Source organism: Leopardus geoffroyi, chromosome D2, assembly GCF_018350155.1.
Source record: "Leopardus geoffroyi isolate Oge1 chromosome D2, O.geoffroyi_Oge1_pat1.0, whole genome shotgun sequence".
In the NCBI taxonomy this organism is placed as follows: domain Eukaryota; kingdom Metazoa; phylum Chordata; class Mammalia; order Carnivora; family Felidae; genus Leopardus; species Leopardus geoffroyi.
This window is the reverse complement of record NC_059334.1, coordinates 50,313,714-50,339,467: the sequence shown is the minus strand read 5'-3', so window position 1 is coordinate 50,339,467 and position 25,754 is coordinate 50,313,714. Positions and strand designations below refer to the sequence as shown.

The following is a 25,754-nucleotide window of genomic DNA, read 5'->3' as shown; positions in this document are numbered from 1 at the left end:
GTGCAGCCACCCTTGTGGCATGGATGAGCAGTTAAGTCCCAGCCCAGGGCTCTCCCAGCCTGATTCCCCTCGTAGCACCATTTCCCCGACTCTTGGAGTTCCTCAGCAGGCCTCACATCTCTCGTCTTTCTGGCCTGTCTCCTTGGGTGCCATTTTGCTGAGCACCTGTGGCGTCAAGGACAGACCTGCCCTCTCTACCTGCAGACCCCTGGGACTTTCAGCCCCTGACACCAAAGAAGGAAGAGCTTGCCATGACTTGGCATGCTCCCCTCCAGGATGCCAGGCCCAGCCCTCTGTAGTGTGGCCTGGGCAGGCCACTTATGCCTGGACCAGCAGATGTCAGAGCAGCCATGCTGGGAAGGCTGCCTCACCTACTTCTTACTTTCTTTTGGACCCTCCCTCTTTTTGGCCGGGGACTGGTAAAAGACATGTCCTCCTTCACCAGCTGACCTGGACCCCTGCCTTCTGTCTCTTCCACCCTAGCCTGCGTCCCCACTATGCCTCTCTGACCTCTGGGAGCTGCTTGCATCCCACAATGCCTGCCCTGGGCCCTACCAGGGCCCAGCCCACCCAAGAACACAGGGGATGGGCTAGCTGGTGGGCTCCTAAGGGTGGGGCCTGCAAACAGCAAATGAGGAAGTTTATTGAGCCCATCGCTAAATTGCCTTTATTCTGCAGAATTGCTTTAGGGATGGCTAAGTAAATCGCTGTTTCCTTGATGGTGTGAAGAAAATGGGATGCATTCACCTAATGGGGAGCTAATGGCCTTTTAGCCAGGGGAAGAGAAAACTAATTAAAAATTATGGTATCTGTTAAAATGGAGCCCAGGGTGCCAGGGGGAATGGAAGGCCCGGAAGCTGCCACTTCCCCCGTGGCCTTACCCCTCTCTGTGACCTGAGGGAGGACTCCTCTGTCCTTGGTCTTAACTGGGTAGGGCTGAGGAGGAGCCACCCCAGGGAACTCACAGCCTGCTGGTCCTCTGCGGAGCACTGCCTATCTGCCAGCTTCCTGTAACCTCCCGAAACCCTGAGGGACATGGCCTTGGTATCCCATTTCGCAGGTGAGGAAGCCGTGCCCCACATCACCTGTGGACTCCAGCCTATGGAGGAGATTTAGTGACTCCTCACCCCTAGTCCTACGCCTTTTGGCAAATGCCTTCTCTGAGCCAGTGGTGGTGGGGACCAGGGATGGGGCTGAGGAGGGCTCCTGGGAAGGGAAAGGAGCCCTGAGCCTGCTCGCCCACCAGTGACTCACCTGCTCGGGGCTCCAGCAGGGAGGGAAGTGGCATGGGAGGGAAGTGTGGCACTGTGCTCGAAACAGAAGATCATCTGGGTCGTGGCATATTTCTTTGGCTGGACCATTGCTTTAGCTGATGTCTGGGAGTCTCATGGGTCTAGAGACAGCCACCAAGCATGGCCCTGTCATAGCCGGCCCCAGGAGAGGGGTGTGTGTGCTCTTATGTGGCAGAAAAGGGTCTCTGTGGGGGTGCAGCCTCTGCACCCACCCTCTGCCTGGGGATACAGTACCTGATGGAAGCTACTGTGCCGAGGTGGGGGGGGGGGGTGCGGGGCTTCAGGAGGTGTGGGTACAAGTGTGTCTCCGTATCCAGGACGGGGCCCTCCTCCCCAGGGCTCCAGGGCACACTGGGAGGAGAAAGTGCCCAACCAGTACCCAGGAAAAGCGCAGAGTTGGAGAGGCACTCCCCCACTCCCATAGTAGTGCTTCCTTCTGTCCTGTGGAAGTGGCTGCATTTCTGCTGCGGAACCATTTCCCCCTTCCTGTGGGTGTATGGGTGGGGGGGGATGTTTCCTGTGTGAAGGCAGTGCTCTGGCTCCTGACCTTGGCAGCACTCAGCTCAGGTCCCCCATGTCTTCTTCCTCCTCCTCATGTCCTCCTCCTCCTGTGGCCCTCCTCTTCCCTGTGTCTTCTTCCTCCCTGTATCTTCCTCCTCCCCATGTCTTCTCTCCATGCCCTCCTCCTCCTCCCCATGTTCCTCCCTGTGTCCTCTTCCTCCTCATGTCCTCCTCCCCACATCCTCCTCCCCATGTCCTGCTCCCCATGTCCTCCTCTTCCCCATACCCTTTTCTCCATGCCTTCCTCCTCCCCCCGTGTCTTCCTTCTCCTTCCTGTAGACTCCTCCTCCTTCCTGTGTTTTCCTCCTCCTCCCCGTGTCCTCCTCCTCCCCACATGCTCCTCCCTGTGTCCTCCTCCTCCCTGTGTCCTTTTCTCCATGCTCTCCTCCTCCTCCCCATGTCCTCCTCCTCCTTCTCACATCCTCCTCCTCCTTCTGATGTCCTCCTCCTCCTTCTCACGTCCTCCTCCTCCTTCTCATGTCCTCCTTCTTCCCACATGCTCCTCCCCATGCCCTCTTCCTCCCTGTGTCCTCCTTCTTCTTGTGTCCTCCTCCCATCCATATCCTTCTCTCCATGCCCTCTTCCTCCCTGTGTCTTCCTCCTCCTCCCGTGTCCTCCTCCTCCCCACATGCTCCTCCCTGCGTCCTCTTCCTCGCTGTCCTTTTCTCCATGCCTTCCTCCTCCCAGTGTCTTCCTCCTCCTTCCTATATACTCCTTCCTGTGTCCTCCTCCTCTCCACATCCTCCTCCCCACATCCTCCTCCCCATGTCCTCCTCCTCCCCATGGCCTCCTCCTCCCTGTGTCCTCCTCCTATCCATGTCCTTTTCTCCATGCCCTGCTCCTCCTTCCCGTGTCCTCCTCCTCCCCACATGCTCCTCCCTGTGTCCTCCTCCTCCCTGTCTTTTTCTCCATGCCTTCCTCCTCCCAGTGTCTTCCTCCTCCTTCCTATATACTCCTTCCTGTGTCCTCCTCCTCTCCACATCCTCCTCCTCCCCACGTCCTCCTCCCCATGTCCTCCTCCTCCCCGTGGCCTCCTCCTCCCTGTGTCCTCCTATCCATGTCCTTTTGTCCATGCCCTCCTCCTCCTCCCCATGTCCTCCTCCTTCTCACATCCTCCTTCTTCCTGTGTCCTCCTCCTCCTTCCTGAGTCCTCATGCTCCTCCCCATAACCTCCTCCTCCTCCTGCTGTCCTCTTTTTCCCCAGTGTCCTTCTCTCCATGTCCTCCTCCTCCCCATATCTTCCTCTTCTTCCCAGTGCCCTTCTCTCCATGTCTTCCTCCTCCTCCCCATGTCCTCCTTCTCCTGCCTGTGTTTTCCTCTTCCCCATTCCCTCTCCTTCCTCCTGGTGTCATCCTCTGCCTCATTTCTGCAGTTTCTCCGAGTGAGTGGTTTAATAGTAATAGTAATAGTGATCTACAGACACTCCCTGAGGGACTGCCTGCTGCCTAGAGAGCTTATCCAGGGCTGGGGATGTCCCTGGGGAGACAACAGAAGGGCTCTTTGACCTCAGAGCTGTCACTGTGCAGGGAGGGACAGGCAGTAAAGGAAGCACTAAGCTGTCACTTACCCCAAAAGCATGTGTGTGATTTCAGAGGTGCTCAGCAGGAGCACCCTGCCCCCTGAAGGGCAGGGGAGGGGGGGGGGCACTGGGCTGCCAGGCAGGCAAGTGACCCTCCCAGCTGTGGGCTGCAGTGTGGTTATGACAGCAGGGGATCATGCATCCCTGCTGGGCTCCCTCCTCTTCCCTGCTCCCTCTCCTCAGCTTCCCATAGGTCTCAGGCCTTTCTTCCATGCTCTGTGGGTCAGGGTGCTTCAGCTCCTAGAAGGCTGTGGGGTCAGTATGACTCAGAGAGGGCACACCCAGGGTGGCCCTCTGGTGGCCTGGGGAGGGCGCTCCTGAGAGGCTTGAAGGGGTGGAAATGCCTGGGCCTCCCAGAGCCCACCTGACTTTCCCTTCCCAGCCCCAGAGTGGCAGTCCAGGCCTGGTGTTTGAGGGTTTAAGGGAGACTGTGACTTCTGAGCCAGGGCTCCACCTCAACCTAGAAGACCTTAGAAGACCCCTCTTTGGACCAACACTCCAAGACGCTTGGGAGCCCTGTAGACTGGGCCCTCCTGCCCTCCCTCCCCGCCTGATCCTCCTACCATCCACCTTTCCTGAGCTCTGGGACCAGATGAGGGCCTGGGCTCCCATCAAGCTCAGACTTCACAGCTGTGTTTTTGTAGGGGCCCCTGGGACCTCCCTTTGTCCCTGAGGCTGGAGGCTATGAAGCCAGTGCACCCCTGCACTGTCCCCTCTGAGACTCTGGGCCAGGAGGGGGTGGGACAAGAGGAGGCAGCAGTGTGCCATTGTTTCCTCAGCTGGAGCTGATGCCCCTAGAAAATGCGGTTGTGGGGGTAGGTGACACTAACAGGACCTTGAGGGAGACAGTTTAGGCACCACCTGGGCCCCCAAGGAGAGCAGGTGGCCAACCGCGAGCAAACACCTCTGTTTGCCTTTGCCTTATGAGTGGCTCCACAAAGTACAGCAGCCTGGGTACCGCTGCGGAGAAGTCACCTGTGCACTTGAACAGGTGTGTGCCCACCTGCTGGGCTGGCTAGTGCAAGTTGTCCATGACAATATCAAAGCCCGGGGGGGTGGGGGAGGGCAAGGCTAGAGTTCTGTGTTGGGCAGGGCTCAGTTCCGGGCCCAACTCAGGGAAGGTGCCTGTGCCCCCGTAGGCCTGGGTCCTAGGGCCCCAGCCCTCTTCCCAAGTTCAGGCGCTGGCGGCTGTACCTCATGGCCATCTTGGGCCTTTGCTCCTATGTGACATGGGGTGCTGATGTCTGTGATCTGCAGGGCCCAGGGCTCCAGAAGTGCTTAGAGAGCAGTATGGCCTGGGGGGCCGGGGCGGTGGAGGGGGAGGGAACGCAAGGGCGTCGAAGCTCTGAGCCCTGCCCCAAGCACCAGCCAGATTGGAGAAAGGGTTCTGCTGCTAAAATAAGTTAGAAGGCCCCTGGCAAGCTAGTAGCCACCAAAGCTGGTTCCAGTGTCCCATAGGTGGCTGTGTGATCACCAGAAAATTGCAGTGATTCTCAGCCTTCCAGAAGGGGGAAAAGAAAAAATGGCCCCAATCATTAATGGCCTACAAAATGCTGGGGGAAATGTGCACTCTGTGTGCCAGGACCTGGGGGTGGGGTGTGTGAGGGTGTTGACCTGGACGTGTGCAGAGTGATGGGGCCATCCAAGAGTCTAGAGAGTTTGTTCCTTCAATTTCTCTTGCTGGTGAAACCAGCAAAGACACAGAAACAGTGAAATGGTTCAAGACAGAAGCTGGGGCTGCTCCTGGGTGGGTGCAGGTTTCTCCTTGCCTCCTCCCCCGTCCTGCCCTCCCAACACTGGCTGTGGGGCATCTTCTGCATTCTGTCCTTTCCGGGGAGGAGAAAGGGTGGAGTCAGGGAGCAGGGCACCATTCTAGCAGCCACTTAGTGGGGTAGCCACCCTCCATCTCCTCACTTCTGGAGGCAGGGTTAACATGCACTTAGCCCTGTGCAGATGGGTGTTGCCACCAGAGGGATGACCCACGTCAGGTAGGCAGCCTGCAGGGTGGTCTCTGCAGGAGATTCATCCAGCAGGACCACAGACATGACTCCACAGAGCCTTGAAGGCTCTTGAGTGAGAACCCACTCGAAGATTCTCTGCTTCCCAGCCTCCCATCGACTCCTATCTTTGAGGGCAGGTGAGACTGCACTTGGTAACAGAAAGCCCCACAGCCTCAGTGATTCAACACAGTCAGTTTGTCTCCTACTAATGGTCCCTCCTGCTAGCCCCTCCATGCCCAGCTGTGTGCTCAAGGAGGGGCACAGAGCCAGGCCTGGAGGGACCCGCAGCACTCTGCCCGTGTTCCACAGGCTAGAACCCCATCACATGGCCCCTCTCGCCACAAGAGAGGCCCAGAGTACAAAGGAGGGCATGGCAGGTGGGAGGGCACACACCGGGGCACCTGCCTACACTCTCGGGGACCCCTGCTCCTGACACGGCACCCCTGCGCACGGACTCTTCCATGGCAGTTCTCCTGGTCAGCACAGCCAGGGCCTGTGTCCTGCCCAGCATCTGCCGGAGGGAAGGGTAGCAAATAATTACAATGTGCTTCTTTTTGGTGAGGTAAAATTCACATAACATGAAATCAACCATTTTAAGTGAACAATGCAGTGGCATTCAGTACGTTCACAATGTTGCATAGGTATCACATCTGTGTAGCTCCTAAACGGTCTCATCGAGGCAGAAGGAGACCCCAAACGCATTTAGGCACTGCCGTGTATCCCTGCAGCCCCCAGCCCATGGTAACCACTGCTCCGCATTCTGTCCCTATGGGTTTGTCCACTTCGGATATTTCACATAAATGGAACTTTGTATCCGGCATCTTTCTCTGAGCATGATGTTTTCAAAGTGCACCCACATTGTAGCATGTATCAGTGCTTCATTTCTTTGTAAGGGTAGTATTTCCTTGGATTGTAAATATCATGTTTATTTATCTGCTCATTTCCACCTTTTAGCTATTGTGAATAATGCTGCTGTGAATATTCACATACAAATACCTGTTTGAGTCCCTGGTTTCACTTCTCTTAGGTGTGTCCCTGGGAGTAGAACTGCTGGGCCATATGGTAATTCTGTTTTATTTATTGAGGAATTGCCAAATTGTTTTCCATGGCAGCTACACCATTTTGCATGCCCACCAGAAGCGTGGGAGAGTTCCAATTTCACCACATCTTCAACAACACTTGTTATTTTTTGGGTTGTTTTGTTTTGTTTTGTGTTAATTATAGCCAGCATACTGGGTACGATGTGGTATCTCATTGTAGTTTTGATTTGCATTTTTCTAATGATTAGCAATGTTGAACATCCCTTTACGTGCTCATTAGCCATTTGTATCTTCTTTGAAGAAATCTCTAATGAGGTCCTTTGCCCATGTTTTAATTGGGTGGGGTGTCTTTTTGTTGTTGGGTTTACCTTGCTTCATCAAATCTCCACCAAGTTTTGCTAAGAAGCTGTTTTGTGTCATTGCATTTCATTGTGTCAGTGGCATTTCTGTTGGTATCTGAGCCCCAGATCCCTTTTGAGGAGGATGTGGGTTCATCTGATGTTCAAGGTGGGAGGCTGAGTCACCATGACCCCACTGGGACCCTGAGGACATTCTCAGAAATCCTGGACCTTGAGGCCACTTTAGGCTCGAATGCCCCAGAGGCAATGGAGTCACAAGTTGTGTGTGTGATGCCCACGCCCAGAAATCACCTTGTGAAGGACCAGGGAAAGGAGTGGTGCCAGGAATCAGCAGCCCACCCAGCCCACCTGACAAGCCAGGACTCAGCAGCAGGGGAACCCTGGGCTGCCCTGTCTTGCTAAACCTCAATCCTGACTAAAAATAACCAGGCAGATCCGGTGTAAGTTGATTACCGTAATTGTAGCTCTGTGATGTCATGCTGCCAGTCCCTTGAAGCCATTTTCCTGGGACAGCAGTGTGTACCGAGGCATTGCTCAGCCTTGCAAGAGGGCTGGGCAGTGGCATGGGCATCACAAGGCCTTGACTGAAGAGTGGCTGGAAGCTTTGTGGGCCCCAGGCAGATCTGATTCCAGACTGGGGAACCAGGAATGCGGAGAGAGAACAGAGGAGAACCGGCTTCAGTCAGCAGGTGCTTTATGCCTGGTCTGTCCCAGCCGTGCTTCCAAAGAGGAGTTCCTGTCCCAGTTCACAGCTGGGAACAGACCCAGAGAGGCAATATGCCAAGCCGGTCACACAGCGAGGCAGTGAAGGAGTGTGGGCTTGGGCCCGGCCCTGCCCTTGTCTTTCTGCTTCCTTGTGCTCCACTAAAATCTCTCCTTTGGATCTAGGCCCATGTCTTTTTGCCTTACCATTGGTGGCCTAGGGAGATACCCGTGATCCTAATCCTATTCCATCCCATATCCCACTCCCCTCCCAGAGGCCACCTAGGTCAAAGCCCATCCCAATTTCTAATATGCCCACCATCCTGCCTCCTGGTCCCGGGTCAGGAAGTTCATTCAGTGAATGCTTCTGCACCGACATCACATAGACTCATAGGAGAATCAGAATTTTTTTTTTTAATTTTTTTTTTTTAACGTTTATTTATTTTTGAGACAGAGAGAGACAGAGCATGAATGGGGGAGGGTCAGAGAGAGAGGGAGACACAGAATCCAAAACAGGCTCCAGGCTCTGAGCTGTCAGCACAGAGCCCGACGCGGGGCTGGAACTCACGGACCGCACGGACCGCGAGATCATGACCTGAGCCGAAGTCGGACGCTTAAGCGACTGAGCCACCCAGGCGCCCCGGAGAATCAGAATTTAAAGGAGCCTTAGCATCGGATGCAACCTTATCATTTTATAGATGGGGAAACTGAGGCCCAGAGGGAGCCATGAGTTGTCACACGTGAGAGGCATCAACTGAGGACTTGCCTGCCATGACCCCTTCTCCATACAGCTTCTCCAGCCCTGCAGTTAGGCTCCTTTTTACTCTTGAAGTTGAGGCCTTTGAGGTCTGGTGCTCCAGTGGGCTTGATAACAACAGCCAAATGCAGGTGCATGTGCCCCAGCCCTAGGCTTGTCTGGCCCCAGGTCCATGCTGTGCTGGAACCTGCCTCTCTCAGAGGCTTACCCTCCCAGCAGAGCAGACCCTTAGGCCTGCTTTGAAACCCCACATCCCCAGAGAGAACCCAGCTTTTCCATCGTGGTGGCCCTGCCTCAGGGTCCTGCCTGCTGCTCACTCTGACTGCACCTGCCCTTGCTTACAGCAGGAGTAGGGAGAAGAGGGGGCAGCCCAAAGCCACAGGGAGGGACTGAGGGGGGGCTACCAGTGGGAGCACTGTGACATCCCAAGCCTGCCCCACGTAGGAGGGAGTGCGTGCTGGGGGCAGGAGGGCAAACCTGTTCGCTCAGCCCTTGAGGAAAGGGGCTTCCTTTGAGAGGGCCCTTGGTGTTCCTCTCAGACCTAACAAGGAAGCACGTCCAGACCACAGGATGGCCTTCCGGCCCCCCACTCAGCTGCAGCAGTCCCAGTAGGCCCTGCTCTGACCGACAGGCTGCTGCTGGCTCAGGGAGGTGCCTTTGTCCCAGCCACCCTGTGTAAGTGCTACCTTCCTAGGAGCTGCCCCGACCCCTCCCCTCGGGAGGTACAAGTCATGGATCACTGGCCACTTGCAGAAGCCGGACTTTGCTGGTTCCACCTTTTCAAGTATTTGGTGATAATAGGACCCAATGGGGATGGAGGGCAGGACCCCGTAAGAGTCACTTCTGGTCCAGCAGAGATAGACATGTCAGGCCCCTGGCATCGGTGGGCCCCTGCCACGTCCTGCCTGTGCATTCAGCAACCATCGCTGTGTCTGTCCCTGTCAGGCAGATAACTGCCTGAGCAGACTCCCACCCAGTCACACTTTCCTGGGCCTTCATCCCATTTCATTGAAATGTTAACAAATTTATACCAGGAAACCTCTAGGGGCACCTGCTTTTTAGAAGAGGTAAGGGAGGCATGGATCGTTATTTATGATGGCATCATCGGTCTGGGCTGTAAGCGGGTGGGTGGGTGGTGCAGGGTCCCAGGTCTTAGCGCCCCGGCTTCTCTGTGCGTGTGTGCATGGCCGTCACTGAGCAAAAGAGCTTGGTGGCCGTGCATACCACCCTAGGCAGGACCCTAGCTTCAGTCCTGGCTCACTGTCTGCGTGGCCTTGGGCAAGGTACTTAGCCTCTCTCTGCCTCAGTTTCGTCCTCTGCAAAGACAGGGATCATAATCATCCTGCTTCTGGCAGTTGTGTTAATTCAGTGGGACAATGCATGTGAAATACTTCAGAACAGAGACTCTCACAAGGAGTGCACCATGGAAGTCTTGCTGGTTAATGTTGTACAAGAAGAGTGCTGCATGGGGTTGGGGGTGGGGGGGTGCGGTGGACAAAAATGGACAGGACCATCTCTGTTCAGGGATCTCAAGATAGGTGGGATAACAGGTTTGTTTAAGTCTGAGTCACAGTGCCCTGCTGGGTACATGAGGGACAGCTCCCCAGGCGGAGGCACCAGGGTCAAAGCCGGTAATGTCCTGGCCAGTCACTCCCAGGCCAGAGCTAGCACCCCCGAAGTCAGTTGGGACCTTGCAGCATGAGAGTCCTGGAGCCAAGTGGGCCTGGTGACCCCCACACAGTCATCAGCAGGCCACTTGGGTGGCCAATCTTGTTCCAGCCAGGCCTTGCCCTGGGTAAGAAATTAATTGTAACCTAATTGGCAGTTTCCTTTGCATAGAAGCCGGAAGGAGCTGCCAGTGAGGCTGGTGATTAACTCAGCAGCAGCTGGGAAATCACATTTGGGCAGGAGCATCCATCATCTCAGTGAGGCCACTGCAGCTGGCCTGGATGGGTGTGGAAGTGTGGGTGGTGGCTGCGGGTGCATGTAGGGTGCAGCCTGGGGCCCGGGCCCCTCGGAGCAGAAGGCTGGGGCCTGTGTGCAGAGAGTGAGCCTGGACCACTGGCTCCCATGCTGCTTGGGCTGTAGACCTCAGTCATTGACCTCACTTTCCCAAACCTCAACCTCAACCATGCAGAGACCCCTTCCCCACTCTTGGCAGAGGGCTACATGGATGACGTGGGCCGTGTCAGGAGACCTGGGCCCTGATGGCACTTCCGTGAGTGTGAGAGGTGAACCGCAGCTTCTGTTTCCCATCATTGAATGGGGGTGGGTGGGTGGCCTAGTGATGTCCCTAGACTACAGCAAGAGCTTAGGCGAGGGGTGCAAGGAAGAGCTTTTCACAAAGGTAGAGGGGTGTGCCTGTGTGTGCAGAGTGGTATCTCTGAGGCAAGGGCTGGCCCCCAGCTCTCTCTTCCTCCATCCAGCTGCTCTCCCAGGATGCCGGCCACCTTTCCCAGCCAGGGCCCAAGAGGACAGGTATATGGGGAGAACACCGCACCCCACGTTGGGTCTCCTGCCCTTCTCTACCGTGAACCACATGGTGAGGGCTTGGGCTGCAGGGGTGATGTGGACCTCGAGAGCTAAGCTGGTGTGAAGTCACTGGCCAGACAGGCAGGCAGGAGCCCTGGGCGTTGTGCTAGACAGAACCTTTGGGAACATCGAGAGCCCCAGAGCGCATTATTGAAAGCTCAGGCATCCATTGTGTGTGCCAGGATCCCCATTCGTTCCTCCCTGTGTGCCGGGCCTACCCAGCTTGCCCTTCCTGTGTGCCCAGGCACCCCCAGGAAGGCCACTCAGCCTTGTGGCCATAGTGGCATAGGCTGCCTCCTGAGGGCTGCTGGCAGCATTTTGGGAAGAAGGAATGGAAGACTGAAACTGAAGTTGCACTGCTGTGATGTGACTAATGCCCTCATTGGGCACCAGGGAAGTAGCTAGCCCTCCTTCAGTTCCTTCTTAAAATTGATAAATTGTAGGGGTGCCTGGGTTTCTGTCAGTTAGGCATCCAACTTTGGCTCAGGTCACGATCTCGCAGTTCGTGGGTTCAAGCCCCACGTTGGGCCTTGTGTTGACAGCTCAGAGCCCAGAGCCTGCTTCGGATTCTCTCTCTCTCTCTCTCTCTCTCTCTCTCTCAAAAATAAACATTGAAAAAAAAATTTTTTTAAGATGGTAAATTTTATGTGTATTCTACCGTGATTAATTTTAAAAACTGGGATTCCCTTTGTGTGCCTCCCCAGATTTGTTCTTTATAAATTTGATTTGCAATTTCATCTGTACTTTTTTCCTAAAAGCTGAATGACATCACAGTCCCTTGTAAAAGCAGGGCCTCCAGCTGAGACAAAGCACAGTGATTGCAGGGTGACCCTGCCTGCGCACGCACACTTGTGTGCATGTGTGTGTGTGAGTGAGCACACACATCCTGGCCAACACCTACAGTTGGCAGTGCTCCTCAGTCACCAGTAAGTCATTTGCTGAGCTGGGATCAGAGGTTTTGTTCTCAGCCTGGTGGCTGTTGGCTCAGCACCCACCACCGGCCTCACCAAGATGGCCAGTGCACCAGAGGGCCCTCCGCGTCCCTCGTGTGTCTTGTGCATATGACTCTCTCTGGCTCATCCTGCTGCTGACTGTCCCCCTGTGGTTCCCAGGGCCCATCAGACCAAGCCAGAGTATCCTAGCCCCACTTCCTCTCCCATCCCAAATTTGGACTATTTCCCAAAAACACCCAGCATCCCCTCCCCCATGAAACCATGTGTTTATTGGTTTGTTCCTTCCTTGTTGTGTTCATTGGTTCACTCATTAGTCTGTTCTTTGAGCTCAGATGTGGTGAGTTGGCTGATGCGACTGGAAGGTGGGTGCCCAGGAGAGTGGGGAGGAGGTGAGTTGGGGCCTCACCCCTGGTGAGGAGCTGTGTTCTATTCTGCAAGCAGCAGACAGCTAATACAGGGCGTCAGGCGGAGGGTGACATGAGCCGACTCACCCTGGTTGCTCTGTACAAGTGGCCTGTGGGGTTGAGAGCGGGCGCAGGAAAGCCACTTGAGCATTGTGGCAGTGTCATCCAGGTGAGGGAGGTGTGGGAGCATGCGACTTCGATTGGGGATGGCAGAGGGCAGTCTGTGGGCTGGTGGAAGGGGTGGAAGTCAGACAGGCTCCAGGTGAGCCTGAGGTGTGTGTTCTGAGCAGTGAGGTAGAAGGTGCCCTGGCTGGGGTGGAAAGATGGCAGCAGGCTGGCGGGCGGTAGGTGGGGGGGAGGTCTGGGTCCTCCTCTAAGTGGACTGAGATGTGAGAGGGGCTGGAGCAAGATGACGGAGATTTGCACCTGGCACCGAGGAGGAGGTCAGTCAGAGCGTGTGAACATGGCAGTTGTCAGCACAAGACTCATGAACCTGGCCACAAATGCTGTGGGACTGACTGCCGTTTGCTAGCAGAGAACAGGGAGAGAGAACGAGGAGCTTCCGACACCCAGAGGGGCGGCGAAGGGGAGGAAACCAGCGCAGGAGGTTGGCCACCTGGCTTATTGTAGTGCAACTGGAGAGAACACCAGATAGGAGCCAGAGAGAAGAGGGAATACTAAGGAGTGACAAGTAGAATGAGGATAGAGTTCTCAGCAGCAGCAACAAAAGCAAAAGAAAAAAAAAAAAAGTCCTCCGAAGGACTGGGAGAAAATAACTGTCCTACAGAATCCTCTACACAGCAGAAGTACCTTCCATGAATGAGGCAGAAGGTTTAAAAAAAAAAAAAAAAAAGTTTTTTTTAAGGCAAGAGAAACCCAAGACCCAGGTTCATGTTCGAAGTGAGTGGGATGAAGTGGAAGGTGGGGACCGGGGAGGGGCAGGAACATTGTGAAGCGTCCAGTAAGGTTGGCCTTGGGCTCGGGGTGGTGGTGGTGGTGGTGGTGGGGTTGTATTTACTTGCAGTGTAAATGTTCTGTATGACGTATTTGTGTATATCAAATATATGATTAGAATAAAGAGAGAATGTGAATGTGATAGAGGAGGGGCCATGATGTGGACAGGCCACATCCTGAGAGGGTGACAGTGCCAAGCATGGGTCTTGGGGGCTAGAGAGACCCCCTCCAGGGACAGCTGGCCTGCAGGGGAGGGGCTGCCCCTGGGGAGAAGTCAGTGAGGTCTGTTTCCCATTCCCAGCAAAGATGATGGTATTAGGAAATCGTCTGTTAAGGAGATTCTGCTGGGTTATAATAAAACTGTCATATACACGATCTGGCGCTCATCAAGGGCAGGAGCCAGGGCTGTGTAGAGAGTGGATTCTGCAGGAAGGGCCTGCCCTGCACACAGTGCTAACCCTGCCCAGGTCTTGGATCAAACCATTTCACTCTTTTTTTCTTTCTTAGGAGCCCTGAGTTCCAACTTTCATGTTGCAGTGCAGCACATTTTTAGTTGTTGGGGACTCTGTGCACTTCTCTGTCAGGGTGAGTGTGTGCCACGGGGAGTGTGACTCACCAGTGCTCATAGCAGCCGGGAGGACAGGCCCCGAGATGGGGTGAGAGACCAAGGGCACCCGGCCAGGAAGTGCCTGCCCAGATACGGACTGGCATGGTCAGAGGGCGGCACAACCACCACAGAGGGTGGCACCAAAATCTGAGGCACCTCGGGTGAGCTGTGTGTGGCCGTGATGGCCAGGGCTGGCCAGGACCATGGAGAGCTGGCGAAGGTGAGCCCACAGTCAGGACTGGGCTATACCACACTACCCTAAGTGAGCCACAGGACGTGTGCGTGAATATGTAACCGTGTATGTGTGAGAGAATGAGTGTGTGCATGAGAGATGTGTGTATGAGTGCAGGCTCACCAAGGATTCAGCACTCACACAGCAGTTGAAACAGGAGAGGTGAACATAACTTATTAATCTGTGTTGAGAGTACAACAGTGGGCATAGGAGAGCTCTGTGGGCTACCTCAGGCTGAGGGCACCCAGGGAAGGACCCTGCTCCCCGGCCGGGGGTCAGAGCCTGCTGGCGGAGCTGGACAGCAGCCCACTGCTCATGGGGAAGTTGGCTGAGTTGCTTGGGCCGGGACTGGCCTGCAGCTTCGAGCTGGCTGGAGACAATCCTCCAAGGCACAGGGGAGCCAAGGCTGTGGACGGGTGGGAGCCAGTCCCTTTCAGGACCAGGCAGGGTGGGAGCCGATGGGGTCTCTCTGAACATGAGCAGTGACTTCAGCCTTGGGCAGGTGTGCCATGAGCAGTGTGGGAGGGACCCACCTGTGCTGTGTGAGGAAAGGTCAGCTCCTCACCCCTCAGTGTGGTGCCATGGAACAGGGGCAGCCTGAGCAACCAGACCCACTGTGCAAGGAGGTGCCACCAGAGGGTGATGCTGGCCAACTCTGTCCAGACAGAAATGTTAGACTAGGTGCGGGGGGAGGATTCTGACACCCTGTGGCATTCACAGATGAGAGGGATGGGTACGGAAGGCTTTGCGAGTTCTGTGTTGACCTGTCCAAAGTGCCAGGTTTGGTCCTCACTGGAGGCCACTCTGAGCCCATAGGCCAGACAGCCCTTCCTGGCAGAAAGTTGCCAGCAGCGAGCCTCTTGGTGGGCTCAGCGTTTGCCTTTATCCTGACTCCCGCTGCCACTTCGTTAGCCCTTGTACCAAATCCCGAGTCTCAGAACCTCCAGCCGAGTGACCTTGGTAATAAGGCTTCCCACCTCCCAGCTTCAGTGTTCCGAAGTAGATCGCACAGCCCTGTGGAAGTAGACACCAGTGGCCCGTCTCAGGCTCTCCTCATTCACCTGCCAGGATTGGCTACATCATTTGTGGGGCCCCGTGTAGAATGAAGGTGGGGACCCCTCGTTCTAGAATTGTGAAGAATTTCAAAACCGTGACATCAGAGCATTAACCAAGTGTGGGGCCCTTTGGGACTGCCTAGGCTATACCCCCCTGAGGCCGGCCCTGCACTCACCTCCTCAGTTCCCTGCCTTGGACCATGTGTTTTTCCATCTAGAAGTGTCTGTGACACTGAGGAGCATTAAGGGAGCCATGCCCTGCGTCAGAGACCACCTGGGAGGTATTTTAAGTGCATTTAAGTCTGTTTCTGCTTACAATCATCGCCCAACCCACAAATCCCTTCTGGCAGCAATAGATTGGGCCCCACACGGATCCCGTAGGGCTGGGCTCCCTGAGATGAGAGCAGGCAGGCCCCATTTTTTCCCGCACATGTGGACTGTGTGGCAGTGACCAGCCTGGAGGAGGGGTGGGAGAGGGCTCTGGGAGCTCGGGCTGTGCTGCCTCCCAGCCCCTGTACCCCTGGAAGTATGTGCAGTCAGGGAGGCCCCCTCCCCCCGCCACCCACAGGGTTCTGGAGCTGCTCCCACGTACCTGCGAGGTGGGGTGCTCTGGGTAGAGTAGCTCCCCCAGCAAGACCTGACAAGACCTTCTGCAGCCTCAGGGGTTACCACCCCCAAAAGACCCTCCCCACAGTGACTCCAAGAACAGCCAGGTTCTACTGGCTTCTACCCTGCTGACCAGGGCCAGGAGTGTGGGTGCTGAGAGAATGTCCAGCAGCTGCTGTATTGAGTCTCATGATGTAAGCTCAGTTGACATGCAGCGACCCCTCACTGGTACTCTGGAGGCCAGAACGCACACCCCACCTCTCCAGGGAGAGGTCGGGCACCCTAAGGAAAGCTGGTGGCCTGATGGGCTCTGGAAGAACAGGCTGCCCTGGTCTGTGTCTATGGCCGATCCTGTAGACCCAGCAGTGTTCCCTGGGGGGAGCCCTGGGCACTCAGGCCCAAGGGCAGCATCTCAGAGCGTTAGCGGTTAGCGTGTGCCCTTCTGCCACGGCGTTGAGGAGGTCGGCAGCGCTCATCCGGGCTGAGCCCCCTCTTTACCTGGTGTTGGTGTCACAAGCCCAGACTGCCCCTGGCCACCACCCTGTGAGGCCCCTGGGAGTTACAGTCTCCTCTCCTTTCTGTACCCAGAAGTGCTGAGCTGCCCAGAGACATGGTCTATCATCAGGGTCCACTTCCCCTCTTGAGCTGGTGTTCCTGACTTGCAGTGAGCCCTAGCACCACTGAGGGCTTTGTCGGGGAGCAAAGCCTGTCCCAGCAGGCAGGGCCCCCTGGGTGGGGAGGGGGGGCCAGGCCTGGTCAGCTGGGGAGCAAGAGCATGGCAGCTGTGGGGGCCCCCGGAAGCTGAGTGGGCTGGTGAAGGATGTGCCTCTCTGGAAAGACGGCTTTACGAATTCCAGTTTCTTTCTGTCTGTGCGTGTGCCCTTAAGCAAACAAATGACTTTCCTTCTTTCCGCCTCAGTGTCTGTGTTTGCAAAGCAGTGGTCCTGACGGTGCCTCTGTCTGGGGCCGTGGAGAGGATGGAAGGTCAGTGGGTGTGCGTGAGGAATTGCCTCCCAGAGCCATCCAGTGCTCTCCCCACACTCCACCTTTGAGAGGCAGCGGGAGGGTGCAGGGGGCCGGCCCCTTCAGAGAATGTCATGGGGGCAGGACACGGTCAGGGGGAAAGGGGAGTCGTTCTTTCTGTCCATGGGGCAGTGAGCATCACTTGCCTCGCCCCCACCTCAGCCCCTCCCCCAGGGCTCTTGCTGGATGATCTGACTTGGAACCTTCATGGAATGTTGGAGGATAAGGAAGCTTGGCTGCTGCTCATGAATCAGGCCCTTGTCATGGAGCAGCCATGCTGTGCCCGGCTCTGATCCCCCTTCTGAGCCTGCCTTCCGGGACGTGGCCATGCTGGCGCTGGGGCAGGATGCTGCCATGGGTTGGGAGCCCCCATAATGCCGGATTCCTTTGGAGGGAGGCCGGATGGCCCCACAGAGGAAAGCAGGCCAGGGGTTCCCCTGCCAGGTAGCACAGAGGGGGCTCCCGCACGCTCCTAGTGGGAGATGGCCGCCAACCCCCTTCGGGAACTCCTCCACCACTGTCCCCTCCCTGTGGGTGAGGAGACACCCACAGGGAGCTTTCCTGTCTTTGCGTCATGACTTGAGTGGTTGCTAGGGTCCTCTTTGGGCCCCCACACTGTGGGGAGAGTGAGTGCCCCTTCTGGGAAACACAAGCCTCTGGAGTGAATCCCAGCTGTGCGGGGACCCTCGGAGGACCTGACAGCCATGGCCCATCACTCAGCTCAGCTCTGTGCTGGTACCATGAGTGACCCTTCAGCAGGAGCAGCAAGAGGCCAGTTTTGTGGCCCTTTGGGGCCAACACAGCCCTCTGAGCTGCCCTCCTGTCCCTGCTGGCATCAGCGGCTAAATCCCAAGGAGGTCAGCCCTGAGTGCCTCTGAGAACCCGTGTCCTCCTGGACCATGCTCTCTGCCAGCGAGACCGCAGGGTGGGGGGAGTGTGGTCTCAGCACTCCCTCCCCAGAATTCCCCAGTGTGGCTTCTTCATGGTACTCCACTAGCTGTCTCCCCCTTGAATGGCAGCCCATGTGACACTCTGGAGCGGATCCTTCCCCTGGGAAACTTCAGCTCAGAGCAAAAGGCGGGCTCCTTGGAGGTCCTAGCCTGCTCCTCCTGCCTGAACTTCACCCACAGGGACTGAGTAATTCTAGGTCCCACCCCAGGGACACCTCTCCTGGAGAGGGGCTTTCCAAAGGTCTGAAAGGCCACATTATGGGTGTTGTCATCACCCCCCGACCCCCACCCCCACTGTCCCCCCATCACGGTGTTTAGTGTGGGGTGTGCAGGGCCAGGCCTTCGGCTCTGATGAAACCATCTCTCTCGCACTCCTCCCCCCTTTCCTGTTACCCCCTTCTCTCTCTCCTTCTCTCCCTTCTCTCTCCCTCTCCCACCCCTTCCCTCTTGCTCCTTCCCAGCCCAGGCCTGTCTGACATGGCAGCACCCACACTGGAGCAGGCAGTGCCAAGGGTCTCCTCTGCTGGTGCAGACTGGCCTGGCTGCTCACCCCGACAGCTGCGAAAAAAGTGGGGTCTGGGTGGAAACAAGCTGATTGAAAGGAGAAGTTGGCCGGGCACCTGGGTGCCTCAGTTGGCTAAGCATCTGACTTCGGCTCAGGTCACGATCTCACGGTTACAGCCCTGCGTCGCATCGTATTGGGCTCTCTCCTGTCAGCACGGAGCCCGCTTCGGATCCTCTGTCTCTCCCCACCCAAAATAAATAAACATTTAAAAAAGAGAGAGAGATGGGGCGCCTGGGTGGCTCAGTCGGTTAAGCCTCCGACTTCGGTCAAGTCACGATCTCGCGGTCTGTGAGTTCGAGCCCCGCGTCGGGCTCTGGGCTGATGGCTCAGAGCCTGGAGCCTGTTTCCGATTCTGTGTCTCCCTCTCTCTCTGCCCCTCCCCCGTTCATGCTCTGTCTCTCTCTGTCCCAAAAATAAATAAACGTTAAAAAAAATTTTTTTTAAATAAAAAAGAGAGAGAGAAAGAAATTGGCTACAAGTGCATGAAAAGTCCTAAAGTTTGCGTTGTGTGCTGGGTAGTTCCTATGCATTATATTTTCAGGACTTTTGCGGTTTTTAAGCATCGTTTGCCTATTTATCCACCTCCTTGAAAATTCTTACTATTTTAAAAAACTTGTTATTATGAAAGATGTTGAACACGCACAAAGTCAGCAGAGGAGTGAGCTCCTACATGGACTTACCCAGTGAGGCCATGGTCAGCATCCTCTTCTCATGGCAACCACAGCTCTACCCACAGTGCCTTGGTGATCAGGTTTGTAGGGAAACTTTACAGAAGTCGAAATGCACAGCCCTCAGCTGTACATTGGCAGCAAATGTATGTGCCCATGTGACCCACACTGCTGTCAGGATGTGGAACCTTTACATCCCCCAGAATGTTCCTTCCTGCCCCTCCCAGGCTTGTGTCTCCTCCCACCCCAGGTAGCCAGGCTACTTTCCGTCACCTGAAATTAGCCTAGAATCCTGCCATGTATATTCTTTTGTGCCTGGCTTCTTCCTCTTGGCATGGTGTCTGTGAGAGCTTTCCAGGCTGTGATGTGTATCCATAGTTCATCCCTTCTTGTCGCTGCATAGGATTCCGTGGTGTGAAAACCACTTTTTGCTTATCCACTCACCTGCTGAAGGGCTTCTGGGATGTTTCCAGTTCTTGGCTGCGTGAATAACCCTGCCACCTGTGAGTAACTCATTTGATGGACGTGTGTTTTCATTTCTCTTGGATAAATTTAGTAGGATTTCTGGGTCCAAAGGTAGAAGTATGTTTAACTTTAGAAAAAGTTTGTTTCTCTTATAAAAAGTGCCCAGGTTCATTTTTGGTGACTACTGCCAGCCCTGCTTATCTGACATCATCTTGTTCACTTGAAAACTCTGGATCCAGGGGCACTGGGGCTCTCAGTCAGATAAGCATCTGACTTGGGCTCAGTTCATGATCTCACAGTTTGTGGGTTCGAGCCCCGCATCAGGCTCTGTGCTGACCGCTTGCTCGGAGCCTGGAGCCTGCTTCAGATTCTGTGTCTCCCTCTCTCTCTCTCTCTGCCCCTCCCTTGCTCACGCTCTGTCTCTGTCTCTGTCTCTCTCTCTCTCAAAAATGAATAAACGTTAAAAAATTTTTTTGAAAGAAAGAAAACTCCGGATCCAGATGATTTGCTGAGAAGCCTGTGTGAACTCCCAGCTCTGTGCAATTCACGTACTTAACAAACTTGGGTAATTGAGAATGATTTTGCAGTTGTCTTACACTGCCTCTTCCTCCTCTCTTTTCTTTTTCTGTTTTAAGGCAGTACGTTTTCAGCTTGTGTTTAGCTACACAGATAGTTGTGTGCTGATGTTATTAGGACTACAGGTGAGAAAGTCCTACTAGGAGCAGAATTTTCTTATTTACCTATTTATTTATTTATTTATTTCTGTATGAAAGACTTTAATTCTATAAATTATGGAGGATGATATCTCTTCTAATTTAAGAATGAGGAGACTTAACACTTGCATCTGATTTTGCTTGCAAACTATTCCTTACGCTAGGTTGGAATTCTAGATTAGGAAGTTTTTTGGTCCACAAAGCAGCTTTTATCAAGGTGTGAAATAAAGCTGCTGGGGAATGCTGGTCCGCCTGGGAGGCTTGCTCTGGACATCGTCCTCACCCCTCCCTCCCTCACATACTTCCCTCCCTTCTCCAGCTCCGCTGGGACTCTACTTCGCCAGGGATGCTTACTGGGAGAAACTCTACGTGGACCAGCCAGCTGGCATGCCCCTGCTCTACGTCCATGCCCTGCGGGACATGCCGGAGGAGGTGCCCACCTTCCGCCTGGGCCAGCACCTCTACGGCATCGCCTACCGTGCAAGGCTGCATGAGAACGACTGGATCCGCATCGAGGAGGACACTGGCCTTCTCTACCTTAACCGGAGCCTGGATCACAGCACCTGGGACAAGCTCAGCATCCGCAGTAAGGGAGCTGCCTACCCCCAGCCTGTCTCCTTCTCCTCCCACAGCCCACCTCATGCCTCACGCGGAGGCTCAAGAGGGCGGTTGCTATGCAATTCCTGTTGTGTCAGAGTAAAGAGTGAGGCGAGGCTGGCCTGCCTCTGTGTCCAGCCAGGCCAGGGCACGGATGAGTTTGGGGGCTGCTGATGATCCTTGGGCCTCCTAAGTCTGTTGGGATTTTGGAGAACCCCTGAGAAGGATTGGGTGCTGTCTCCATGTTGGACTCAGATGCCTTTTCCAGTTGGGCGACCAGGATTTGGGGTTATAAGAGGGGTTAAAAGGGGCTAGAAAAATCAGAAGGTTTTTGATGTAGCAAATGATCTGGAACTTCCCGGGGAAGGAGCAGTTCTGCAGAAAGCTTGTCTTCCCATCCGCAACAGGCTGCCCTTGGTCCCTGGTGGGGACTCCAGCCTGGTGCTGGGGAGGAAAGTGGTGTGGAAGGAGGGCCTGGCCAGCTCCTCAGAGTCGGGGACAGAGCAGAACAGAGGCCACATGTGACCCTGGTTCGGGGGGGGGGGGGGTGCAGCAGCTTTGCCTGGTGGTACAAAATGGTGTTCACATACCCAGTAGCTCCCCACCTCCAAGCATCTCCTCCAAAGACATGGCCTCACTGCCTGCTCCCACCAGCCCTGAGCGCCCTCATACGGGCAAGAGGCAGGTGGCATGCCTATGCATGCAGAGTGGGCGGCACTGCCCAGCAGGACGGAGTGATTGCACCCCTGTCTGCCAGGTAAAGCCAGGGTCACATGACGGAGCCCCCCACCGGGTACCCCCAGTTCTGGAGGAGGTGGCATCTGACATGGATCTCGGTTCCGTGCACACTTAACCGCTGCCATCTTCATCCCAAGCCCCTGTGGGGATCTTGAACTAGGGCTCCAGGGACAGAGGCCAGAGTGGAATTTGCCAAGGTGCCCCTTTTCATAGGAGGCCTGTTCTGTGCGTGATTGCACCTGTTAAGTCCAGTCAGGAGAGAAACCACACGGTAACTTGAACAGGGCAAGTTTGTATAGAGAATGGTTAACTGCAGCCCGGGATTGAAGCAACAAAGGACAGGCTGGTAAGAAGCAAAGAGAACTCTAACGAATATGGGAGGAGGAGATGTGGGGGAGCAGCCACTACCCTAGGGCTGAGAAAGAGGGCCCAGGAAGAGTCCCTGTCACTGTGGCAGAGATCCAGACCTTGTTGGAGAAAGAGCCTCCATGATGGAATTTGCTGGAAATTCCCCCTCCAGGTGCTGGGGAAGTCTGTGGAGAGGTGGCTCCACAATGAAAGCCCTTGGGGAGGGTGTGGAAGGGAGCAGCCTGCTGATCACCACATGCAGTTGGAACCAGCCTGGGGAGTTGGACCCAGGGCTCAGGGCACCCCTCTGCGGGGGGCAATGATGTGGGGAGAATTAGAGGGAACAATAGACCCCAGTGCTCAGGGCACCTGAGGAAGCAGTATTTGAGCTGAGACCTGAATGACAAGAGAGGCGGGCCTGCCAGGTACCTCCAGGCAGAGGGAGCAGAACCATGGGACCCTGAAGCACAGACACGCCCCAGGTCCAGGGAAGTCAGTGGTGGGGTGCAGAGAGCCCAGTGGGACCCTGTGGACAACCGTGAGGACTGGGCTTTACACTAGCCCTGCAGCCAGCTCCTGTCCCTTCCCCATTCTGTTCCCTACCACCTGTAGATGTGGCTGATGCCCCACCAGACCTGGCTTCTTTCTCTGCAGATGGCGGCTTCCCTGTGCTCACCATCTACCTCCAGGTCTTCCTGTCACCTACATCCCTGCGTGAGGGCGAGTGCCAATGGCCCGGCTGTGCCCGTGTGTACTTCTCCTTTGTCAACACCTCCTTCCCGGCTTGTGGTTCCCTCAAACCCCGGGAGCTCTGCTTTCCTGAGACAGGTGTCTCCTTCCGCATCAGAGAGAATAGGCCTCCTGGCACTTTCCACCAGTTCCGCCTGCTGCCTGTGCAGTTCCTCTGCCCCAACATCAGCGTGGCCTACAGGCTCCTAGAAGGTGAGTGCCAGCCTTGTAGGGCCATCCTCAACGCCTGCTATGTGCCGAGAGCACAGGACCACTAGCCCTTGACATGAGCCATCTGGTTTACTCTTCACCACCACACCACCCATTCATTTAGTATTCCAGAAATATTTCTTGTCATGGATGATGGCCTGTCAGGGACTAGGCACTATTCTAGGGGCTAAGGATGTGACAGTGAACTAAAGTCAAAATCCTGCCTGCCTGCAGCCTCCATTTCCCTGGGAGATGGAGACCATGCACATGCCAAGGAAATGGGGTGGCTTCTGGAAGGTGCTATGTGGGAAGTAAAGCTCCAAGGATATAGAAGGGTGGAGACTTCGGTCTTAAACCTCATGGCTGGGGAAGGGAAAGCTGGAGCAGAGGTGGGAGGGCCCCAGACAAGCTGGGCTGGCCCCTTTGAGATCCCTGCAGTGGAGCCCCTGTATAGCTGGAGTGGAGTGACAGGGGACAGTGGAGGTGCATGAGAACAGAGAAATTCTTGAGGGTTTCCCCTTGAGGGACTGGGGAGTCATGGAAGGCTTATCGGGAAGGGGGGCTTGGCAAGACCTGACCTACCTCTAAAGGATTATTCTGGCTGCTGTGCTAGGAATGATTTGGTACGGGGCAGCATAGGGTGGAAATGGGGAAACGGTTAGGAGGCTACCTGAGAAATCCCTGAGCAAGAGGTTAGAGACCGGAAGAAGGGTGAAAGGCCACAGGGACATGAAAAGCAGGCAGCTTCTGGGCATGTTATGAAGGAAGACCCAGCAGGATTTCTTGAGGAGTTAGTTGGGTGTGGGTGTTGAGGGGAAGGGGGAGCTAGTGTGGCTCCAGGATTCTGCCTAAGCAGCTGCAAGGGCAGCAGACTTTGCCACAAGATGGCCCTGGGGAGGCCGGCCAAGGTGGGGATGGGGGGTGAGTCCCAGTGGAGGTGAGAGGGGGCACCTGAGCAGACCTCCGATGGGAGGCACCATTAAAATACTCAAAAGCAAGGAACTGGGACCCAGAAGGTAGACTGCTAGTAGTAAGAGGAACCTGGCTTCACAGCAGGTTTACCGTTCACACCGTAATGAGGTAATCATGTTACAGAAAATCTCAGTAAGATAAGAAAAGTAGCCACCCACTCCCCCAGCATCCTCACACTGCCCCGCAGCAGGGATGGGTGTCTTTGTGCAGGATTGTTAGCCAAACGTAAGGCTGAGCATGCCACCCTTCCTCATAAAGGTTACCTCATTAAATTTTGTTGAGCGTGTTTTTTGTAGTCATAAACATCAGAGAGAAACATTATATCATAAGCATTTCCCACATGTAATCCACATGTAATATGTGGCTTTGAGGAGAGGGAAGGGACTTTTGATTTCCCACCGAATGGAGCTGGCCTAACCCTTCCTGGTTGGCTGTGGGGGCAGTCAGTGTTGACCTTCAAGCCTTCAGCGTTTCCCCTTTTCCGAGTTATCCCTGGAGGATGAATTTCAGGACAGGCTTGGGCTGAAGAGAGTACCATGGTGACTGGCCCTCCCCTCAGCGGGTAGCGGGAAGGTACATAAGTCACTGACCACGTAGCAGCGCCTGGTCAGGAGCAGGCATGTTAGCCTTCATCATCCCATCTCTTGGTGAGCAAACTGAGGCACAGAGAGGCGGAACGACCAGTCTGGGATCACACAGCCAGAGACACAGCTGTCCCCGCCCCCCAGAGAGGCAAGGTTGGGGGTTGGGCGAGTAGTGTGAGCAGCCTTCCCTAGGTTGTCAGGGTGAGGACTTGATGCAGGCCTCCTGGTTACTGCGCGTCCCCAGCAGCACGAGTGAAGGTGGCAGGCACAGGACAGCCGGTTAGTGCACAGTCATCACTGCAAACCCGTGCCTGAAGTTCCACACCCACCACCGCCAGAGCCGAGGAGGAGTAGTTCAGGGCGCGGCCAGCATGCTCCGCAACTCTGACCCACTGGCAGGGCCCCTGAAAAAGGCAGCTCGCCCTGCCCCCCTCCCCCGCCTCCTCCCTGCCCCGGAGTCATGTTGGGGTTCCTCGTCTGCTTGGTGCATAGGTGAGAACCTGCCCTTCCACTGCGCCCCGGACAGCCTGGAGGTGAGCACACGCTGGCCCCTGGATCGCGAGCTGCGGGAGAAGTACGAGCTGGTGGCTGCTTGCACGGTGCGCGTCGGCGCACGCAAGGAGGAGGTGGTGATGGTGCCCTTCCCCGTGACCGTGTATGATGAGGACGACTCGGCGCCCACCTACCTCGGGGGCATCGACACCGCCAGCGCTGTGGTGGAGTTCAAGAGGAAGGAGGTGCCTGTCTGCCGCCCTTGGGCTTGTCTGTTTTCTGTCGTCCATCTGTTGGGTGTCTGCCATTCTGTCCACCATTTATTCCTGGGTCTGTTCAGCTGTCCATCTAGCCATCCAGCCGTGTGGCTGACCATCCGTCTAGCTATTCGTCTTTTATTCGTCCATCCAACTGTCTGTTGGGGCTTTCTTCCTGTCTTGGGGGTAGCTGAGGAGGAGAGGGGAGGTCAGCCTAGCTGTCCTCTGATGAATGTCCGGGCACCCTGAATGCCTAGCATGTGTCTGACCAGGCTGTCAAAGCCAAGGGCAGGCATTCGTGTCAGGGGTGTACCTGTGCCTCTGCCCGTGGGCACAGCGGTGCTGCCCTGAGGGGGAGAGGACAGCTGCCAGAAGGGCACTCCCTTCCACCGTGTCAGGTGTCACTAGAGGGCGGTAGAGGCTCGTGGAGGGTGGCCGGGGAGTGCATCAGACTGGCAAGTGCCGCTCCCAGCACAGCACGGCCCACCCACCTCCCTGCAGGCGGATCGTGACTGCCACCTGCTGGGCATTGGGCCGTCCTGCAGCCGGCTGGCCAAGGGCACAATGGGAAATGTGTTGTCCGTCACTTGCCTCTCTAGGCACCCCAAGTGGTAGATGGGCGGGTGGGAGGAAAGCACGTCTCGCTGGTAAAGGTCGCATGAGCTTGGAAGGGCTGCCTTGGGGTGACAGCAAGGAGTCTGGTTAGCAGTGGAAGCAGAGATGCCCTGTGACTGCTCAGAGCTCTCCTCATGATTCCCTCCAGCCTGGTATATAGAAGGTCCTTGGAGGAGGACATTTTGATGTACACCT

The 25,754-nt window shown here is 55.7% G+C and overlaps 1 protein-coding gene across 1 annotated transcript in view; it reads left to right on the top strand.

Annotated features, from left to right (window-relative positions):
* RET (ret proto-oncogene) overlaps window positions 1–25,754 on the top strand; it is a 53,071-nt gene that overhangs the window by 2,856 nt on the left and 24,461 nt on the right. Inside the window, exons 2-4 of the mRNA XM_045438156.1 lie at window positions 20,337–20,603; window positions 22,355–22,642; window positions 24,688–24,932. Of these exons, the coding sequence (XP_045294112.1) occupies window positions 20,337–20,603; window positions 22,355–22,642; window positions 24,688–24,932 (800 nt within the window). The remainder of the gene's footprint in view (window positions 1–20,336; window positions 20,604–22,354; window positions 22,643–24,687; window positions 24,933–25,754) is intronic.